Source organism: Artemia franciscana, chromosome 10 (genome assembly GCF_032884065.1).
Source record: "Artemia franciscana chromosome 10, ASM3288406v1, whole genome shotgun sequence".
Taxonomy (NCBI): Eukaryota; Metazoa; Arthropoda; class Branchiopoda; order Anostraca; family Artemiidae; genus Artemia; species Artemia franciscana.
The window spans coordinates 50,615,189-50,632,813 of NC_088872.1; the positions used below are offsets into that span (position 1 = coordinate 50,615,189).

General features: G+C 35.3%; 2 protein-coding genes across 2 annotated transcripts in view; one reads left to right on the plus strand and one right to left on the minus strand.

Moving 5' to 3' along the window:
- LOC136032326 (nitric oxide synthase-interacting protein homolog) overlaps positions 1–2,490 on the plus strand; it is a 48,425-nt gene extending 45,935 nt beyond the window's left edge. Inside the window, exon 8 of the mRNA XM_065712636.1 lies at positions 1,735–2,490. Coding sequence (XP_065568708.1) covers positions 1,735–1,803 — 69 coding nt within the window. The 3' untranslated portion in view covers positions 1,804–2,490. The remainder of the gene's footprint in view (positions 1–1,734) is intronic.
- Positions 1,871–17,184, minus strand: LOC136032325 (ATP-dependent RNA helicase DDX54-like). Its single transcript, XM_065712635.1, has 3 exons — positions 17,031–17,184; positions 13,872–13,946; positions 1,871–4,229 (listed from the first exon to the last, which is right to left on the minus strand). The coding sequence occupies exon 3, from the start codon at positions 4,161–4,163 to the stop codon at positions 1,905–1,907; it is 2,259 nt and encodes a 752-aa protein (XP_065568707.1). The 5' UTR covers positions 4,164–4,229; positions 13,872–13,946; positions 17,031–17,184; the 3' UTR covers positions 1,871–1,904.
- Between the last annotated feature and the right edge of the window lie 441 nt (positions 17,185–17,625).

The window sequence follows — 17,625 nt, forward strand, 5'->3', positions numbered from 1 at the left end:
ACCACTTTAAAAGCTATTTAGATAAAGTAATGAATAATGATGAAATTATATTCTCCAAACTTGTGGTGTCTTATTAATTCTTAAAAAGGCCAATTTTCCTTTTAAAATCTATGTGGGCCAAATTTACCACACATTTACCAATTATTTAGTACCAAATCATTTGCTCATTGACAATAACTAATTTCTGTTGTCTTAACTGGTAGTCTCAAGTTTAATCTGTAAACAGGGCCATTTTTTTCAAAATCCATGTACGGGTCAGCAAATCGAGAAAATTTCAATTAAAATTTAACACATTTACCGAACCTAGATTGCGATAATGGAATTGTTGAATCAGATACGTGGTTCCTTTAAAGCTTCAAATACTCGTTGATATTTGAGTTGACAGCAGTCATGCTAATTGAAGCGATTGTCTTAAGTCACTCCTCATTAGGTTTAGAGCGGTGTTTCCCAATCGATTTCGGGCTATGCCCCACCTAGGCATTTCTAAAATCCTGATATCCCCTTCGTGATATTTAAATTTTGCTGTTCAAAATTTTAGATGAATTCTCCTGAACTAAGCTTAAAAGGCCATTGGTATTTGATACACCTAGAGATACTAAAGATACAACTGGAATCGTTATATTTTCCTCGATACCCTATTATTTTTTCTATTTTTCATAAGAATGTATAAAAATGAATTCGATTTGCGAAATCTTAGCACTTTAGGGTATGCTAATAGCCCGAGAGCTGCATCTAACATATTTTCTGAGCCGTGTGTTTGTATTAGCATCTTGGTCGACACAAGGGACTTCGTCGTTTTATTTGATCCTCTGTCAATGGCTGTTCGATTTGTAAATCGTTGACATTATGTTCATATTTTGTCAGCTTTTGACAACAGAAGTCCGTTGCTTTCCATGTCGACATAGAAATTATAAATTCAAGCAGAAAATTAGAACTGAAGGGGAATTTGCAACATCTATATAAAAAAAAACGGTTTGCGTCCAAGAGTATGTCCTACTCGCAGTGTTCTAGCGTAAGTTTGTAAAGAATGGCTCTATATTGACTCAGTTTGGGAGTTGGAGGGATTTCTAGTGCTTTGATGAGTTTGGTGCTTCTTGACGTGCTAGGACGATGAAATCGATAACTCTAGTTCCTAGGTTAGGGGGAAATCGGGGTTTTCTTAAATAGAAAATTAATCGGTTAAGAAGTTACAATAAAAATTTTCCCGAAATTTTACAGGCTAACAAAGTGTTGGATTAGAAACAGTCGCCGAAAAAAGTGTTTGATGTCCTGTTCAAAGCTATATATAAAAATCAATATAGATAAATAAATCAAATATTAATTTGATTTAATAAATCAAATAAATCAATTAAATAAATCAATAAAATAATTTAAATAAAACAAATAAATTTAAATATTAAACAAATAAATGTTGAAATAAATCAAATATTTACTATTATTAAAATAATAATAAATATTAAGCAAATAAATATTAAAATACAATAAAATATAAAGATAAATTTATCAAACATTGATAAAATAATCAAACGCTGAAAAGTAAAACTTCAATTGTCTGTCCACTTTTACAATGCTAGTTGAGACATGGCTTGAATATAAACTGTTCAGAACTTTTTTTTTGCCAAAGTTTATTTGGCACTTTTATACTTTATCTTTTGCCATTAAGAATGAACTATTTTTAACAGTTACTGCTGTGTTTTAAACCTTCTTATTGACTAATTTAAAATATTTTTCTAGGGTGGTACTGGATTTGCAAGCACCAATGAGAAGCTAAAAGCAGCAGAACCTAGACCTGTAATGACCTAGTATACCCGTTCATCTCTTTGTTTTTATATCTAATATAAATATATACCTCACTTTTCAAAAAAAAAAATAGTTTTTAGGAAGTTTTATTGTAAATAAAAATTTTAACGCTTAAACTTCCTCTTCATTTGCATAGGCCTACGAGAATTCTGCAGTCTCTTAACTCCCTTTTCTTCTCGATTTCCAGTTGGGTTTCTCTCTTTCCTTTTCCCTTTTTTCTTTCTAACCTCAAGGACGTTACCTTCACGGACACCCTTCATTTTTTGGCGCGGGTTTCGTCGGTTGGCAGTCAAGTTAGTCACACTTCTAAAATTTTCGGTTCCACTTCCCTCGTCATCATTAGTTTCTCTTTTGTCAATTTGGGTATTCTTCTTCCATCTTTCGTACCTATTTGTCTTGTATGAAGATTTGATCCATGCGCCGGATTCAGTTTTAATTTTTCTACACTTTTCTTCTTCGCCAACATACTTCTTCTTCTGTCTGTCCCATTTCATAATAGCTTTTTTCTTTCTTCTATCAGTATCATCATCTACTTCCAATTCAAGGATAGAGCTTTGTACTTCTTTTCCAAAATTATTTTTTAAGGATAATTCATTTTCCATATAGTAATTTTTGGGAGCATATGGGATAAAGTACTCGTCATCTTTACCTGAACCCTGTTTTTTCGTCTGATACTTAGGCATGATGACGGTAGCATTTTCTTCATTGTCAGATAACTCTTCTATCGGAAGCGTGTCTGATTCTGCCATTTCTTTGGTAATTTGATGTTTCGAAATAATTCTACCATGTGCGTTCCTTTTTTCCCTCATAACAACAGCCTTTTTTGAATTAGAATTGGCACCGATTTCAAACACAGTTGCTGGTGGTCGGAATGATCGGATTTCAAGTAGCATTTTATTCTTGTTCTCTTCTGTAGGTGTGGTACTGGAACTGAAACATGGATGATTCCCCAGTGACTCAAGATTAATAGCTTTAGCTCGGCGTACACTTTCGTGGGATGCAGCTGTACATGATTTTTTATATAATTTATACGCACTTTTGGTGACTTTGATCATGTTAAATAGATCAATACTCTCATTATGCCATAAGTTCAAAGCAGAGACTTCGTCTTCAATGGTTGACAATGGCACCTTTCCAAGATAGCCATCCCAAACAGGTTTCTTTTTGTCTAAACTCTCTGGTAAACCGCTCACAGGAATCGTATGAATGGGTCTTGCTAAAAATAGATGAAAGTCAACATAATATCCCATTTCTTCGAGAGAGATCAAAGAAAAGGCAGTACCAAATCTGCCCGCACGAGCAACCCTGCCAGCTCTGTGAACAAACAACTTAGCAAGAGCTGGGAAATTAAAATTGATGACGTAATCAAGTAAAGGTATATCAATACCTCTAGCTGCAATATCCGTTGTAATTAAAACATTAACTAAACGATTTTGAAATTTGGCTGCATTAATTTTTCTAGCAGTTGGATCTAAATTGGAATATAAATAAGTGCACGGTATTCCAGCATGATTCAAAACCATTTGTAAATATTCTACGTGGTGCATAGTTGGAACAAAAACTAAAGTCAAATCACTAGGTCTCACCACATTTTTGAGTAAATACAACAGTGCAGGGATTTTCGCTTCAGAAGGACAAAATGCAAATCCAAGGGCTAGTGTGTCTGGAAGCCGTGTATCAACATCTAATCTTATAAAAGTGGGGTCATTCAAGCCAGCTTGAGTGAAATCCACCAACAATTTAGGTAAAGTGGCAGAAAATAAAAGGGTTTGTCTATTTTCAGGAAGGCGTTTCAGAATCTGGTGCAGCTGCTCACCAAAACCCATTTCAAATAGTCGATCTGCCTCGTCAAATACAACATACTCAATTTCTCTCAACTTCAGCTCCATTTCTATGCACAAATGCGCAAATCGGCCAGGTGTTGCTATAACAATATCCGGTGATTCATGGATAGCTGCAAACTGTGCTTCCATTGAATCACCTCCTAATATAGTAGCTATTTTCAATCCTGTAAACTTGCCAAGTTCTTTGGTGAATTTTAGTGTTTGCAGTGCCAACTCTCTTGTTGGGGATAAAATCAAAGCTCTTGCCCCCTTTGTGGATTTAGTGTGCAATTTTTCAAACATAGGAATTAGAAAACACGCAGTTTTTCCACTGCCAGTCCTTGCCATCGCTACTAAATCTCTCCTCTCTAAAATAACTGGTATACATTTTCTTTGAATTGGAGTGGGGACCTTATAGCCTTTTTTAATAATTCCTTTCAGAACTGGATAATTAAGTCCCATGGATTGAAACCCACCAGATTTTTTCTTTTTTCCAACAGCTGGATGAGTTTTTTCCACCTCGTAAGTCTCTTCGGCCATTTTCTATGCAGTTTCTTTCAGTTTTGGCTGTACTCCAACGACTTCTTCACTTACAAGGAAATCGTCCTAGAAAAATAAAGAACGTCAGAATTTAAGCCCCTGTACTACATCGAATTAACGACGCTTCTTCACTACTAGGTCCTTTCGTCGGATTAATGGTGTTTCCGCCCCATTAAGAACTGGGAACCATTTAAGCCCCTCTCCCTTCTTCGCACTAGCCAATCTGGTTACCCTTGAGAAAAGGTGAACAAAGGTCTGTTTAAGTTTTGCCAATAATGTTATAAAAAACAAAAATAAATAAAAATAAAATTCACTTTTCCTTGTCACCCCAGCACTTAGAACCTCGCCTCCCACTTACCTCAAAATAAAATCTCCATTATTACCAAAATACAATTTCGCAAGGAAAGATATAGAACAATTTTTCTCCCCTACATAATTGACATGTTGAATAATTGAATCTTTCCCCTCGATTTTGTTTTTGTTTTTAATATTTATTGTGGCAAGCTTGTTTTATTTCGAAATACAATTTTGTAGGTTGTATTCTACCGATTTCTTTTAGTTTTTGTGCTCGTCAGTTTATGCACGACACATTACTTTTTTCGTTTTTTGCTTGGTAAAAGAAGTGCGTTGGGCTGTTTTAGAGCTTATGATAAACTTTTTGGCACGAATTTTATCTTATCTTGCAATAATGGCATCTTTACTCTACAGAAGTTCTATGAGCAAAAAAAAAACGTTTCAGAACTGAAGAAAATAGAAAAGACAGGTGGTGGGGGGAGAAGAGTTACTTCTTTGGCAATTTAAACTATAGCATCAAAAAGTATCTAATATGTTCTTTTGATGAGCAAGCACATACCATGCTTGTTTTTTTAAGATGACATACTTCTAAAACACAACTTTTCAAGTACCAAGTACAGTTAAAATGAAATCTGATTGTTTAAATTTGTTATATGGAACTTTACTACTACTACCAATAATAATAACTCACTGCAGCACCAAGCCGCCTGAGGCCAACACAGCTACGCCCGCTCCTCCTCCAACCTAATCTATTCAAATCCTCCCTTTTTACACCTCCCAGGAAGTTTCCATTTCCTTTAAATCTTTATTTATGACATCCTCCCACACCAGACGAGGACGACCTGCTTTCCGTGTAGCCCCAGTTGGTTGGCCAAAAAGGACAATCTTCGGCAATCTGTCATCCTTCATCCGCAGAAAGTGGCCTAGCCATCTCAACCTTTCTTTCATTATAGCACTAGAAAGTGGGTTGAACCCCATTTTTCGTACAATGGAACTTTACACATCTAACAAATTAGAAAAAACTGGAGATTCAATGGTTACTGAAAAGGAATTCTATTGACAGTTATGCAGTTTCAAGTAAAAGTGGGCACTAAATTAAAAAGAATGAAATGTGGAGAAAGACCAGCAAGAAAATAAAAACAAATGGCATCAAATAGTATCAAAAGGTGTAGCTTTCTTCTGAAGGTGTAGTTGATCAATGAAACGTTTGAATTTTTATGGAAGAAAAGCTTTGTCAAATTAAGTTTTGTTTATATATTTTTGTTAACGTTTGAATTATTATGAACGAAAAGCGTAGTCAAATTTAACTAAAAAGTTGTCAAATTAAGTTTTGTTTATATATTTTTGTTAACGTTTGGATGTTTATGGATAAAAAGTGTTGTCAAATTTAACAAAAGCACAGTCAAATTAAGTTTTGTTTATATATTTCTGTTAACGTTTGAATTTTTATGAACGAAAAGCATTGTCAAATTTTACCAAAGAGTTGTCAAATTAAATTTTGTTTATATATTTTTGTTAACGTTTGAATTTTTATGGACGAAAAATGTCTTTAAATTTAACTAAAGCGTTGTCGAATTAAGTTTTGCTTACACATTTTTACAGTTCAACGTGGCAACGATAGTACTTTCCTTTATAACTATAAAACAACTAGAAGATTTTTTTGAAAAATCATAGTTTTCAGGCATGAATACACCGAAATTGAGTCCAGAGTGCAAAAAAGTGTTTTATTTTTATGTCTTTAGTCCATTAGGTACTACAACTGCGAGGACATATCGGAGAGACGTGATAGTTAAAAAACTAGCTTTTTTGCTGTTTTTATGAGAAATTGTCGCCATTAACTGTCTCTTTTTTTAATTCTACGTTTTGTTTTGTTTCAAGATTTGCCTTTTTAGATTATGGCGGTTTTGATACCTTTTTATTGATATCGGTTTATTTTTATGTTGATTTTTTTCCTTACATCTTTTACTTTTTATTCATCACAGTTCTTTGTCTTTTTTCTCCATTTATTCGATATTTTTCTTTTGTTTTTTTTTTCTAGTACCAAGGACGTAAAAGCAGCGGTGATTCCCGACTTATCCGCATTTTTCACAATTTGTTCACTGGCTTAGCACTTTTCTGTTTGGCTTCATCTAGTACCGAGGACAGAAAAGCAGTGGTGATTCCTGACTTAAACATTTTTATTTTGTTTCTTCTAGTACCAAGGACGTAAAATCAGTGGTGATTCCTGACATATCGGCGTTTTTCACAATTTGTTCACTGGTTTAACAGGTTTCTCTTCCGTTAAAACATCATTTTTTTGTTTCGGCATCGACTCGTCATTAGATCGCTGCGTTTCACAATAGGCATCCTTAGAAAATCGTTGCTTTATGAACGTGCATCAAAGGGCGTAATTTTTGCAGTTAAAAACAGTAACTCCTAGCAGAAACATCGTTGTAGATTGTTAAATATGGGGATTGTAAGATTTTTGGGGGGAAAACTTGGCTAGAATGCAACAAATGCAAAAAGTTTGCAATCCAAACTGTTTAGCTTACTGATTACCTTTAAAAACTTCCGAGCTGAAAACGTTCTTATTTCCAAAAAATTTAATTAAAATGAGCACAAAAATAAACGATTGAGTATATTGAAAATAAAATTTCATTCTCAAGAAAGTGATGAAAAAAAATACTTTGTTTTAGTTATTTCATTTCCGTTTGTATGGAATACCGTATTCAGGGCTGTCATAAATATGCAGGAAAACGATTAACTGTCGTAAAACAATGCTAAGAGAATGAGAGGACTCTTTTAGATATAATTGGGTGCTTAATAGTATTATTATTCTCAATATGAGAGTGGCTCCTTCCCACCCCCTCCCCCTAAACAACCCACTCTTTATGCTTGGATTCAATTTTTGCGTCAAAATTTTCTATTTCTTGGTACTATTGTTGCCAGCTGAACATCCTCATCTCTGCTATAAAAGAGAAGTGAAGGGCCTCTCATAGAAATTTTGAATACTCAGCCCGAAAATGCATCTTTTCGAAGCTTCAAGTTCCTTCCTCTGTCCCTGCAAAAGCTCCTCTTCCTCCTCACTCTATCCATTTAAAAAGCTCCATTGGTGTCTCCTCCTAATAGCTAGCGGGCAACTATGCATTACTCTATAACTGATGGACGTCATGTTTGTGTGTCGACTGACGTCATGTTTGTCGACTGACGTCATTATAAGGATTGAGCTGTATGCGTCATGAAGTTGTTTGTTGACTGACGTCATGTTTGTCAACTGATGAAATTACATACCGGGACACAGGGAATATAAATGACGACCAGGAACCTCAGAGAAATTACAGACTGGGACACCCAGACACAAATCACGACTGGGACACAGAGAATATAAATGACGACCGGGACACAGGGACACAACTACAAGGGGGACGCCGGGGGCACAGGCGGGATATATAAATGACGACCGGGACACAGGGATTGTTTGAATAGAAATTACAGACCAGGACACCGGGACACAAATGACGACCGGGACACAGGGAATATAAATGACGACCGGGACACTCAAAGAGAAATTACAAACTGGGACACCAGGACACAAATGTTGCATGTTCAAGAGTCAGTAAACCTGACAATCTATTTATATGCACAGACAATGGGACAGTGAACAATGGTGTATATTCGCATGTTTTACGCAGTTAAAAACATATATATATATATATATATATATATATATATATATATATATATATATATATATATATCTATATCTATTCAAAGGTGAAAGGTGGGACACAGGGACACAACTACAATGGCGCGTAACGACTTACGCACGCGGGGGGGGCGCGAAGCGCCACCCCAACAGCTAGTTAATACATAAATGGCCTACAGTAGCAATTCATTTTGTCTAAAAAAAAATGTTTTAGGGCGAATGAGCTACCGCATAGCAGTATAATCTCTAAAAATGGGATGCTACCTATATATGCTCTTGATAGTTCTTGTCCCATTAGCTTTATCAGCTTTGTACAACAGCTAATTGGCCTAATTTGGGCCAAAATAGTTGTTCAATGGCAGAAATGAGACTTTGCGGTGACGCAATATCTTGTTGCTCAAAAAGCACACTAGAAATTTCAGTTTTTGTTCAGAGTCAGTCCTATCCAGAAATCCTACGTCGCCCTAGTAAAAAAAAAAAAAAAAAAACACTTGTGCAACCATGCTTCTCAGGCAAAAAAAAAATGTATAAACCATAACAAACAGATGATTATATGCTTAAAACTTTTCAACAAAGAACCAAGGGCGAAATTTGAGAGGGTACAGGGACTGACCTTGTTTTTTGCAAAGATTAAAGGCTTGAGCCCATTTGTAAGGGAAGACAGAGGGAGCAAATGGTTTAAATAGCAGATTTTCTCCGAGCTAAAGAGCCAGTATAGCCAGCTCTTTTGTCAGCATCTTTATTAAAACTTAAATAATAATGATAACTTTTATTTAAGATTTGTGTTCAATTATTCCGTTTTTAAATTGTATAAACTGCAGTTTATGGTAGCTGTCAGCAAATTGAAAACAATGACTTTCAGTTCCTCTATCTTAGCACAGTCAATCAAGTTTTATTTTACGAACCAAATGACAAATTAACAATAAATAGGTAAATTAATAATTTATTGTGTCAAATTTACAATAAACCCCTGGAAAAAAAGATACAAAAGTACCTGTAGCGATTTTTGTAATATGGAATGGTTGATTTTTTTTTACTTTATTCTTATGAAATTATCTTTAGTAATGTATAATTGTACATCAGCTGTTATGGAGGAGGAACGGCAGGATAATGTCTAGGGGGCAGGGGTGCCGATTAAATTCACCTAACTATTTACAGCTAGCAAAAAAAACAAGACAGTCAATCTCATTAAATCATCTTATAGAAAATCGACCTAACAGAACAGCTACAATTTACTTTTAAACATTTCCATGAGTCCATCTGACCTGATGCTGTCTGGAATAGATTTCCACGCATCAAACCCAACAAATCAGGTAGAAAAATTCCAACCGTAAGCACGTGTAAAATAAATTTTTAATTCCGGCGACGCGCAGTGTTGCCACTACGCCTGACCCGTTTTCGTGCAAAATGAGTAAAAGCGGACCAATGAAGCATCAGAGACAGTCGCCAAAAAAAGGGACTTGATATTTGCAAAAGTTACAACAAAAGTTTGAAAAAAAATAGTTTCACACTGCTTTTCGGCTCATGGGAGTCGTGGCTTCGCATAAATTGCGTCGAAATGACCGAGCCAGAGTATACGCTTTTGAAAAGATATCCCACCGGCTCGGGTCTGTATACACTGCCCTGTGTGCAAACAAAAAAGTATTCAAAGTCAAGAGCTTGCCGCTTCTGAAATGAAGAACATAATCAGGTCTGAAATACATGGCTTGCTCAGAATTCTTGAGGAGAAGTTCAATGAGCTGCTCACCTCAATACATACAAAAGTCGAGCAAGTGGAAGCAGAAATTAAAGCAAAATATTGTATGTCGGAGGTTCAGGATCATCCTGAAGCCATTCTAGAACAAAGTTTTGTGCCTTAGAAAAGGAGCTTTCTGAAAAAATTGTGAGGGAGCAGCTTGTTCAGGGAACCAGGGTGTATCCTTCCGAATTGCGGTGAATTTTTGTTGGACCTAGCTGCAAAACAGAAAAACGAACTAAAAAAGCTGGAAGCAGCAGAGCGAATCTGACTTAAGCAGATTAATGAAGATTTTCTCAAAGGTTGCATGTCCAAGTGCAGTTTTACAGACCATTTAGGTAAACATCAAGTAGGATATTGAAGGCCTGTGAAACTCATATTTAAGACAACTATTGAGAGAGACATGGTTTGTCTGTATTTAACCACAAATCTCCCTGCAACAAAGGCAAGATTTCCTGAGCTTAGAATTGTGTACGACCATTCAAAAACTGAGATGGCAGAAAAGAAAAAATATGACAACCTGAAAGAATAACTGAATGCAAAATGTAGTGCTGGAGAGGTTGGCTTGAAAATCAGATGGGTAGATTTGGTCCTGAGCTAGTTTGCGTTGACACTTTTTGCTGCCTTCCGGGAAATCAGGGACAAGTGGCCCCCTCCAGGAAGGAAATGGAAGAATAATCTTTCCGTGTTGTATACAGATACCTATGTGCTTTCAAAAAAACTTGATAGACTGTATTCTTTGGTAAATTTACAGAAACCTGATATAGCTATCATGACTGAGGTGCTTCCAAACTACTGCCTTGATCCTGAAGCACATTTCTGTCAACTGAATGGTTATAATATCATGCACAACAAGCATTTGAAAAGAGGAGTTTGTATTTTTATTCCGTCTTCATCAGAATTAAAATAAGCAGTTGATATTTTGTTTACTATTGAATCAAGTGGCTTAACTAGTGTGGAAGTTAAGTTGCCAGAGGCATCCCAAAATGTGAGGGTTGTGGGTATTCATCAAATCCCATCTAGAAATGAATTCGACCGCCTGCTGAGTTATCTGTCATACCTTTTGTCTGTTTCCTCAAAAAATTTTGTTCTTAGTGACTTCAATGCACCTGATATCGACTGGTCATCTCAAGGTATGGCAGGGATGAACCAGAGTTTTGCATTCAAACTTTTGCAAACCTTACAGGATAATTTTTTGTACCAGCATGTTGCTAATCCCACAAGACTCAGAAGTGATTCTACTTCCCATGTACTAGACTTGGTGATCACCAAATCTCCAAATGGCATAGTAGACCTTAAGATGCTGCCACCTCTAGGTAAAAGCGACCATGTAATTATGTCTCTATCAATGAATGTAAGTGCAGCAGTGAGCTCTGGTTCTAATTTATTATGATTACAGTAAGGGTCAATTGATGAAATTCAGGACTTTATCTATTCTGTTTCATTGTTGAGGAGCTTCAGTCTAGTAATGAAGATGTAGATGTTGCTTTTGAGTTTGTCCAAGAGGTTTTAAAAGAAGCTTGTGATAGGTTCATTCCAAGTTATTACACAAAAGAAGGTACAAGAAAAAGAAGATGACAGCCAAAGTTTGTACTTGATGCTATTAGTAATAAATATAAACAATTGAAAAAGTAAATTCTTGTTCTTGGGGACTTCAAAAATTCCTCTTCTTGGTGACTTCAATGCACCTGATATCAACCAAGTCATCTCAATGGAGACAGAATATGTTGGAAAAAATTGTAACTTGTAGTGTGCGCATAAAAGGGCTTGGGATCGTGCCATTCAATCTCTACGCGTAAACTGGGAATCACTCGAATCATCAATTATTGCTAACATTCGAGGGTGTCCAAAGAAGTTTTGGAAGTAAGTTAATAGAAACAAGGCTGATTCCTCAACCAATTCGCGCATTTTTGATGACCCAGCTACTAGTGAATTAATAAGCAATGATCAGAAAAAGACTGATGTGTTTAATAAAGCGTTTTCATCGGTTTTTGTAAATCCGAATGATGTTCAAGCATTCAGTCCACCCCATTTCAACAAATTTGTTCCAGCAGATGAAGTACCCTTTGATGACTGATATTTCTTCAGAGCAGATTTAAAAAATTCTCCATGGCATTTCTATTAATAAAGCTCCAGATATACGTGGTATTTTAACACTTTTGTTTGAAAGACAGCCACATGTTTAGCTGAACATCTTCTGTTTTTGTTTAAATGTTGTCTATTAAGTGGTAAATACCCCTTGGCATGGAAAAAAGCGTTTTTTAGAGTTTTTGAAAAGATTATTGTATATTGGATATAGGATTACTTCAAGCAAAATAAATTATGGCATCTGTAACAACATGGTTACAGAAAAAAACAGGTCATGCAATATGCAGTTGCTAGAAGTTAGTGGTGTGCCACAAGGCAGTTGTTTGGACCTGGTGTTAATTTGTTTGTTTGTCAATGATTTGCCTGAGGTAATTTGTCCACGCCACTGTCAAACTTTTCGCAGACAATGTTAAACTGTATAAAAGTGAGACCTTCCTGGTAGACATCGCCCTTATTCAAGAGGATCTGAATGCTCCTAAATGATAAGTGTAAATCGAACTCCATGTACATAAACCATTAAATTTTTTTGTACTTCATTGCTTTTCGAAAAGCTTGGCTTATGGTTATTTCCTTGGTGATACACCTGTTTCATCTGTGGATTCAGTAAGGGATTTAGGTATTCACTTTGATAACCAGTTGAGGTTTCACAAGCATGTGTCAATAATTTCGCGAAATGCTGATTATAGTCTGCTTTGAATTATGAGAAGTTTCAGGAAATTTAACCTTTAAACTTTTATGACACTATACAAGACATAGTACATGTGTTGGTAGGATACTGTTCCTCTGTGTGGTATCCAACATGGAAACACGACTCACATCAAATTGAAAAGGTTCAATATTGGGCATCAAAGTATGTGTCATATATGAGTCATTTACCATATCAGCATTGACTACAATATTTGGGACTTCCTTCCCTGCAGTTTTAATGGGACAAGGTTGACCAGATCAATATATCGCATATTATAAAAGAATGTTGATGATGTGGATGGGGCTGATTTCTTCAAGCTTAGTTATTACTCAGCCACTTGACAAGACTTGTATGAACTGTAACAGCTGCGAGTGCACAAGAAAATAGACCAATGTAGCTTTATTAACCAAGCAACAAAACTTCAGAATAATTTACCTGATACTGTAGTTTGCACAAACAGTGCAAAAACTTAAGAGTGATCTCATTGAAGTGAGTTTTATGAAAAACAGTTTCTGTAATACAGTTAGTTGTATAGTTGTTTTACTGAAGAATATGTTTTGTTTTGTTTTTTGCAATGCTGCTATTGAGCTGTCATTTCTTATATTTGTACTGCGACAAGCCTATAGCTTTCTCCTGTGTTGAATAAAATAAATAAATAAAAATTTCTAGCTAGTAATCATGTTCTTGTCCCCTACTCAAAACTTGTAATGTACTGAAGCAAGGTAAGTGGTCAGAATATCTTCCTGGTATCCTCCTGTAAAATACAGTGTTTGTTTTGGAGATTCTGAAGTCATTTAAAATTTGGGTGAATGTTATTAACCCATAACATTCATCTATACTGTATAAACAACATCTATTGATATATTTACATTAATAAATTTTAGGTGAATCAATGCTGTATTCTTTAAAAAAACAAGAAGAAAAAAAAGAGACTAATCTCTTGTCATTAACTCAATAAGCTAAACAGTTCATTATCAAGGTTTAATATTTTATAAAAATTTGGTTTTGTTGAGGCAAACTTGTTTCTTTGAATCCTCATTTAGATACATGACAGTTTTTTGTTCATTCCAGAAAGTCACATCTACTTAAATATGTTCTTTCTGCTTTCCCTTTCCATTTTTTTTTTCAAATATCTAGAATTACATTTAGACAGCTGTGAGTATCTAAAAAAAAAAATACAGAGATAAATAAAGAGAAAATGTCTATCTAAATACATACCAAATTATAAATAACTCTGACAATTAATGAGCAGCTTGGACAAGTTGCAGTATCTTCACCTGATTCAAGTTGTTCCTGAAATTGTAATTAAACATTAAAATATGCCTAGTTTATACCAGTACGTAAAAGAGGAAAGGGAGAAGTAGTGGAGATTTCTTCCTCATAAAATGCATGAAAAAAAGCTGAAAAAACATGTCAACACTGAGATGAGGCTTTTTGTTGTTGCTATAGATTTTAGGTGTGCACTTGTGTTATCAAAAAAGCCTGCATATAGGGATCAGGATGGATCCCTGGCATTAGACACTTTTTTGCTAGTCATTCCTTGCAAATCCATGGCCCTGTGTCAATTCTAAATTCTCGGTCAACCTGTTCAAGACCATAGGTATGCATGCCTTGTTTACCTCTCATTCCAGACAATCTAACAGTCCTGTGTCAATTTTAAATTCTTGGTCAACTTGTCTGAACTCTGGGTGGGCTTACCTTTCTAAAAGCTACAAAAGGTAAACCACTGTCAAAAACCATATACAGTTCCCCACACTGAACAACAAAGAAAATCACTTTTTGCATGAGTAACACCAATTTGTCATTTTTTTTTCTGCTTTTTTGTTCTTTGTAGATAGTAAGGCTCTCTAGAAAATTATAAGAGCAAATTTGGGAGTCTGTTTTTCTTGCAGCTGTGCTCTTAGGTGTAGTTTTAGCATGGCAGCAACTTTCCTATGATCTGTGTTTTCAAGCTTGGCACACCTATACATCTTGCAACTAGTTACTAAAGAGCACCAGCATGCAGAAACCATAAAACAATAAATGACCTTCTTTGTTTGGTCAATATTGCTATACCAAGTGTGTTTATGAATTTCTTGTCTCTGAAAACAGAGCATTGTATTCACGGGGTCTGGAGTCACCAGGCCAAGAATATTTCTCTACACAACCCTTCCTGTCAATGACCATCATATTAAGGGCTCTGAAAGGAGTGATAATGTTGTTGGATGAGACTCTATATAGAGTCATAGAGCTTTGTGGACAACTGGCCCTTCACTTCTGCAGGACTTTGGTTAGTGGGAGCACAGCATGGGCGTGTTTACAGAGGCTAGGAGCCTGCCCCCCCCCCCACAAAAAAATGCAAAGAATTGTTGTTGAATTTAATTTCTTATGCTCCCTTGACTTTTTGTTGTATGTATCAATAATATATTAGAAGCATTGCACTCTAATGAAATCCTTCCCCTTATATATTCTTTTTTTTTCCTTTTATATATTGGTCTAGATCCAACACTTCAGAATCTCTCTTATTGTCCTTGGCCAACTAACAACTTTATAACAAACAACTTTCTAATGTCATAACTCTAATTGAAAAAAACAACAGCCTGTACAATAGCTGTTGGATTTTACTAATGATATATGCCATAAAATCCTTGTTGGACAAGAGAAGAGGACTGCCCTTGAGTTAATTCACTCAAGAAAGCCCTTCAACCGAGCTCTTTCTTCAACCAAGACCTGCAAAGAAAGAAGAATGGCAACTCTGAGATCTGAGTTCTCCACATCTTTTTGACAACTTTCTGACAACTTCTCCTGTCTTTTTTTGGAATTAGTCAAGAATTAAATAAAATATGAAACATGGCTAATAATTATGCAGGTGTAAAGCTTCAAGACCTGAAAACCCATTTTGGAAATAAGGAAATGAAATACAGTTAAATTTAAATTAAGTTTATGTATATAAGTTAGGTCATTTTTTACCTGAGGAAAGGGATGTTTTTAATGCATGTTTTAAAAAAAACTGTCAAATTAGCAGAAAGGAGAGAGGATAAAAAGGCCTGTGGCCTTTTTGTTCAAAAATGTAACTAATGTTGATTTAAAGACATAAACAAAACATCTATTGGCTGTTGGATTGAACTATCTTCTATTGTGCTATAGTCTCTAAGAAATATTTGAATGTTTTAGTTTAAAAATTTGTGAATTAAACTAACTTTTCAGGTTAATTTTCACAAGTTATTAGAATAAATTGTAAGCCAGAGCAATCAATTCCATAAAATAGACAAAGCATTAGAAGACACCTCACTCACTGCACCCATAATCACCTTACTTGACATTGATCCAGAGTCATTCAAAAACCATGACCACCTGCTTGAAAGCTAGATTTAATATGTAGGCATTGGAAACCAGAAATGGACAATGAATCCCCTGAAGTAGTTAATCAGAATGCCAAGGACATAGTGACTAAATGTCCTCATTTTCAAAGTATGTGGCTCCTAAAGTATTCAAGGTTGGTGTTTGGCACTTCAAAAAAGTACATTCAGTAGATACTACTTCCTATTTGCCCAATCTGAGACCACTGAAGCTTTACATAAGATGCTTAGATACTTAGTTTTGAAACAGTATACTGACCTTTAAGATACTCTTGTTGACTTAAAATATCATGATGAAAGATAGCATTGCACTAAAGCTGTACAAAATTTATGGTGTTAATGAAAATACAAGAAGGAAATAGAGTTCTAATTACTACCAACTGAATTTCCAAGATCAGGACAAATGGTTAAAAACTTAGAAATGTTAAGATTTAGTTGAGGCTAGTCTATTTTGTGGTTTCATGAGCTAGCCTTTCAGGTTTATTGTGAAAAAAAAATGATCCCTTTTCAGAAAGTGATGAAAATGAAAGCATATTTAGAAGGTTGTTGTAACTTATATTGGATTCTAAAAAAAAAATTGCAGGAGCATTTAGAATTGTTAGCTGAAAATGCAAAACATGTGTCACCTTTAGTGCAGAATGATATTATTGATAGCATAACCAATGTCATTTCTGGTGGAGCCAGTTTAGTCCACTTGGTTGGCTATCTTGCTTTTAGAATTTTACTAGGCCTAGTAAGTGTTTTTTTCCCGAACTTTTGTACAAGTATCTGAATCAAACAGGCCTAGGGGGCTAGAGTAAAATTGTCATGAAAACCTAGCATATTAAACATCATAATTTCGAAAATACTGATTATAGGCTATGATCAAATAGGCTAATGCTTTTTTCATAAGTGTTCCTTCACAGGTGTTATCCTGGTGAATATGAACTATTTATAGGTAATGCCAGGCACTGAAGTTCCATCCTACAAGGAAGTGCTTCTGATGCTGGGAGAAACAAGTCATGGGCCTAGCCAACCTATTATTTGGTTAGAATATTACCTTGGTGATTTCAAAACGATCCCCACATGGACAAGGATAATAATAGGTCTCAGTATCAGAATCGTATTCAAAGTCTTCAATTTCAACTTCGTCGTGGTATACTGACATTAATTTAGCTATTAAAACGGTGGAGATCTTAATCCATGCGTTTATGTTGTGAAAGCGAAATATGTTTGCTATAAAAAATGAAAACCTTATTAGCCATTGTCCACGCGGGATTGGGACACTGAGCCATTGACCAGCAATGGCACCACACAAGAAATATTTTTAACTTTTTGTACTGTGCTACTGGTTGTACTGGTCTTCACTACTATCTTTATAAAGTGATATTTGCAAACATATAGATAAGTTCATTCCTGAGCTAAGAATTAGGTGAGCATACCACTCGATGGTTTTTATGTTCCCTCCGAGTGTAATAATCGTTATATTCGGAAATTCAATTTTGAGCCCTTTACGAACATTCGAAGACGATACGTTTTTCTCTTATTTTTGGCTATAGAAAAGGATTTAAAACAACAATTCTTACTTCATAATATGCAGAATAATTGTAGCTTAAACCTTTCAAATGTACTTCCATAATATTTTGACCCTCCCA

What these genes read in the sequence shown, in the direction of transcription:
- LOC136032325 (XM_065712635.1), bottom strand. Translation starts at nt 4,163, where the DNA reads ATGGCCGAAGAGACTTACGAGGTGGAAAAAACTCATCCAGCTGTTGGA.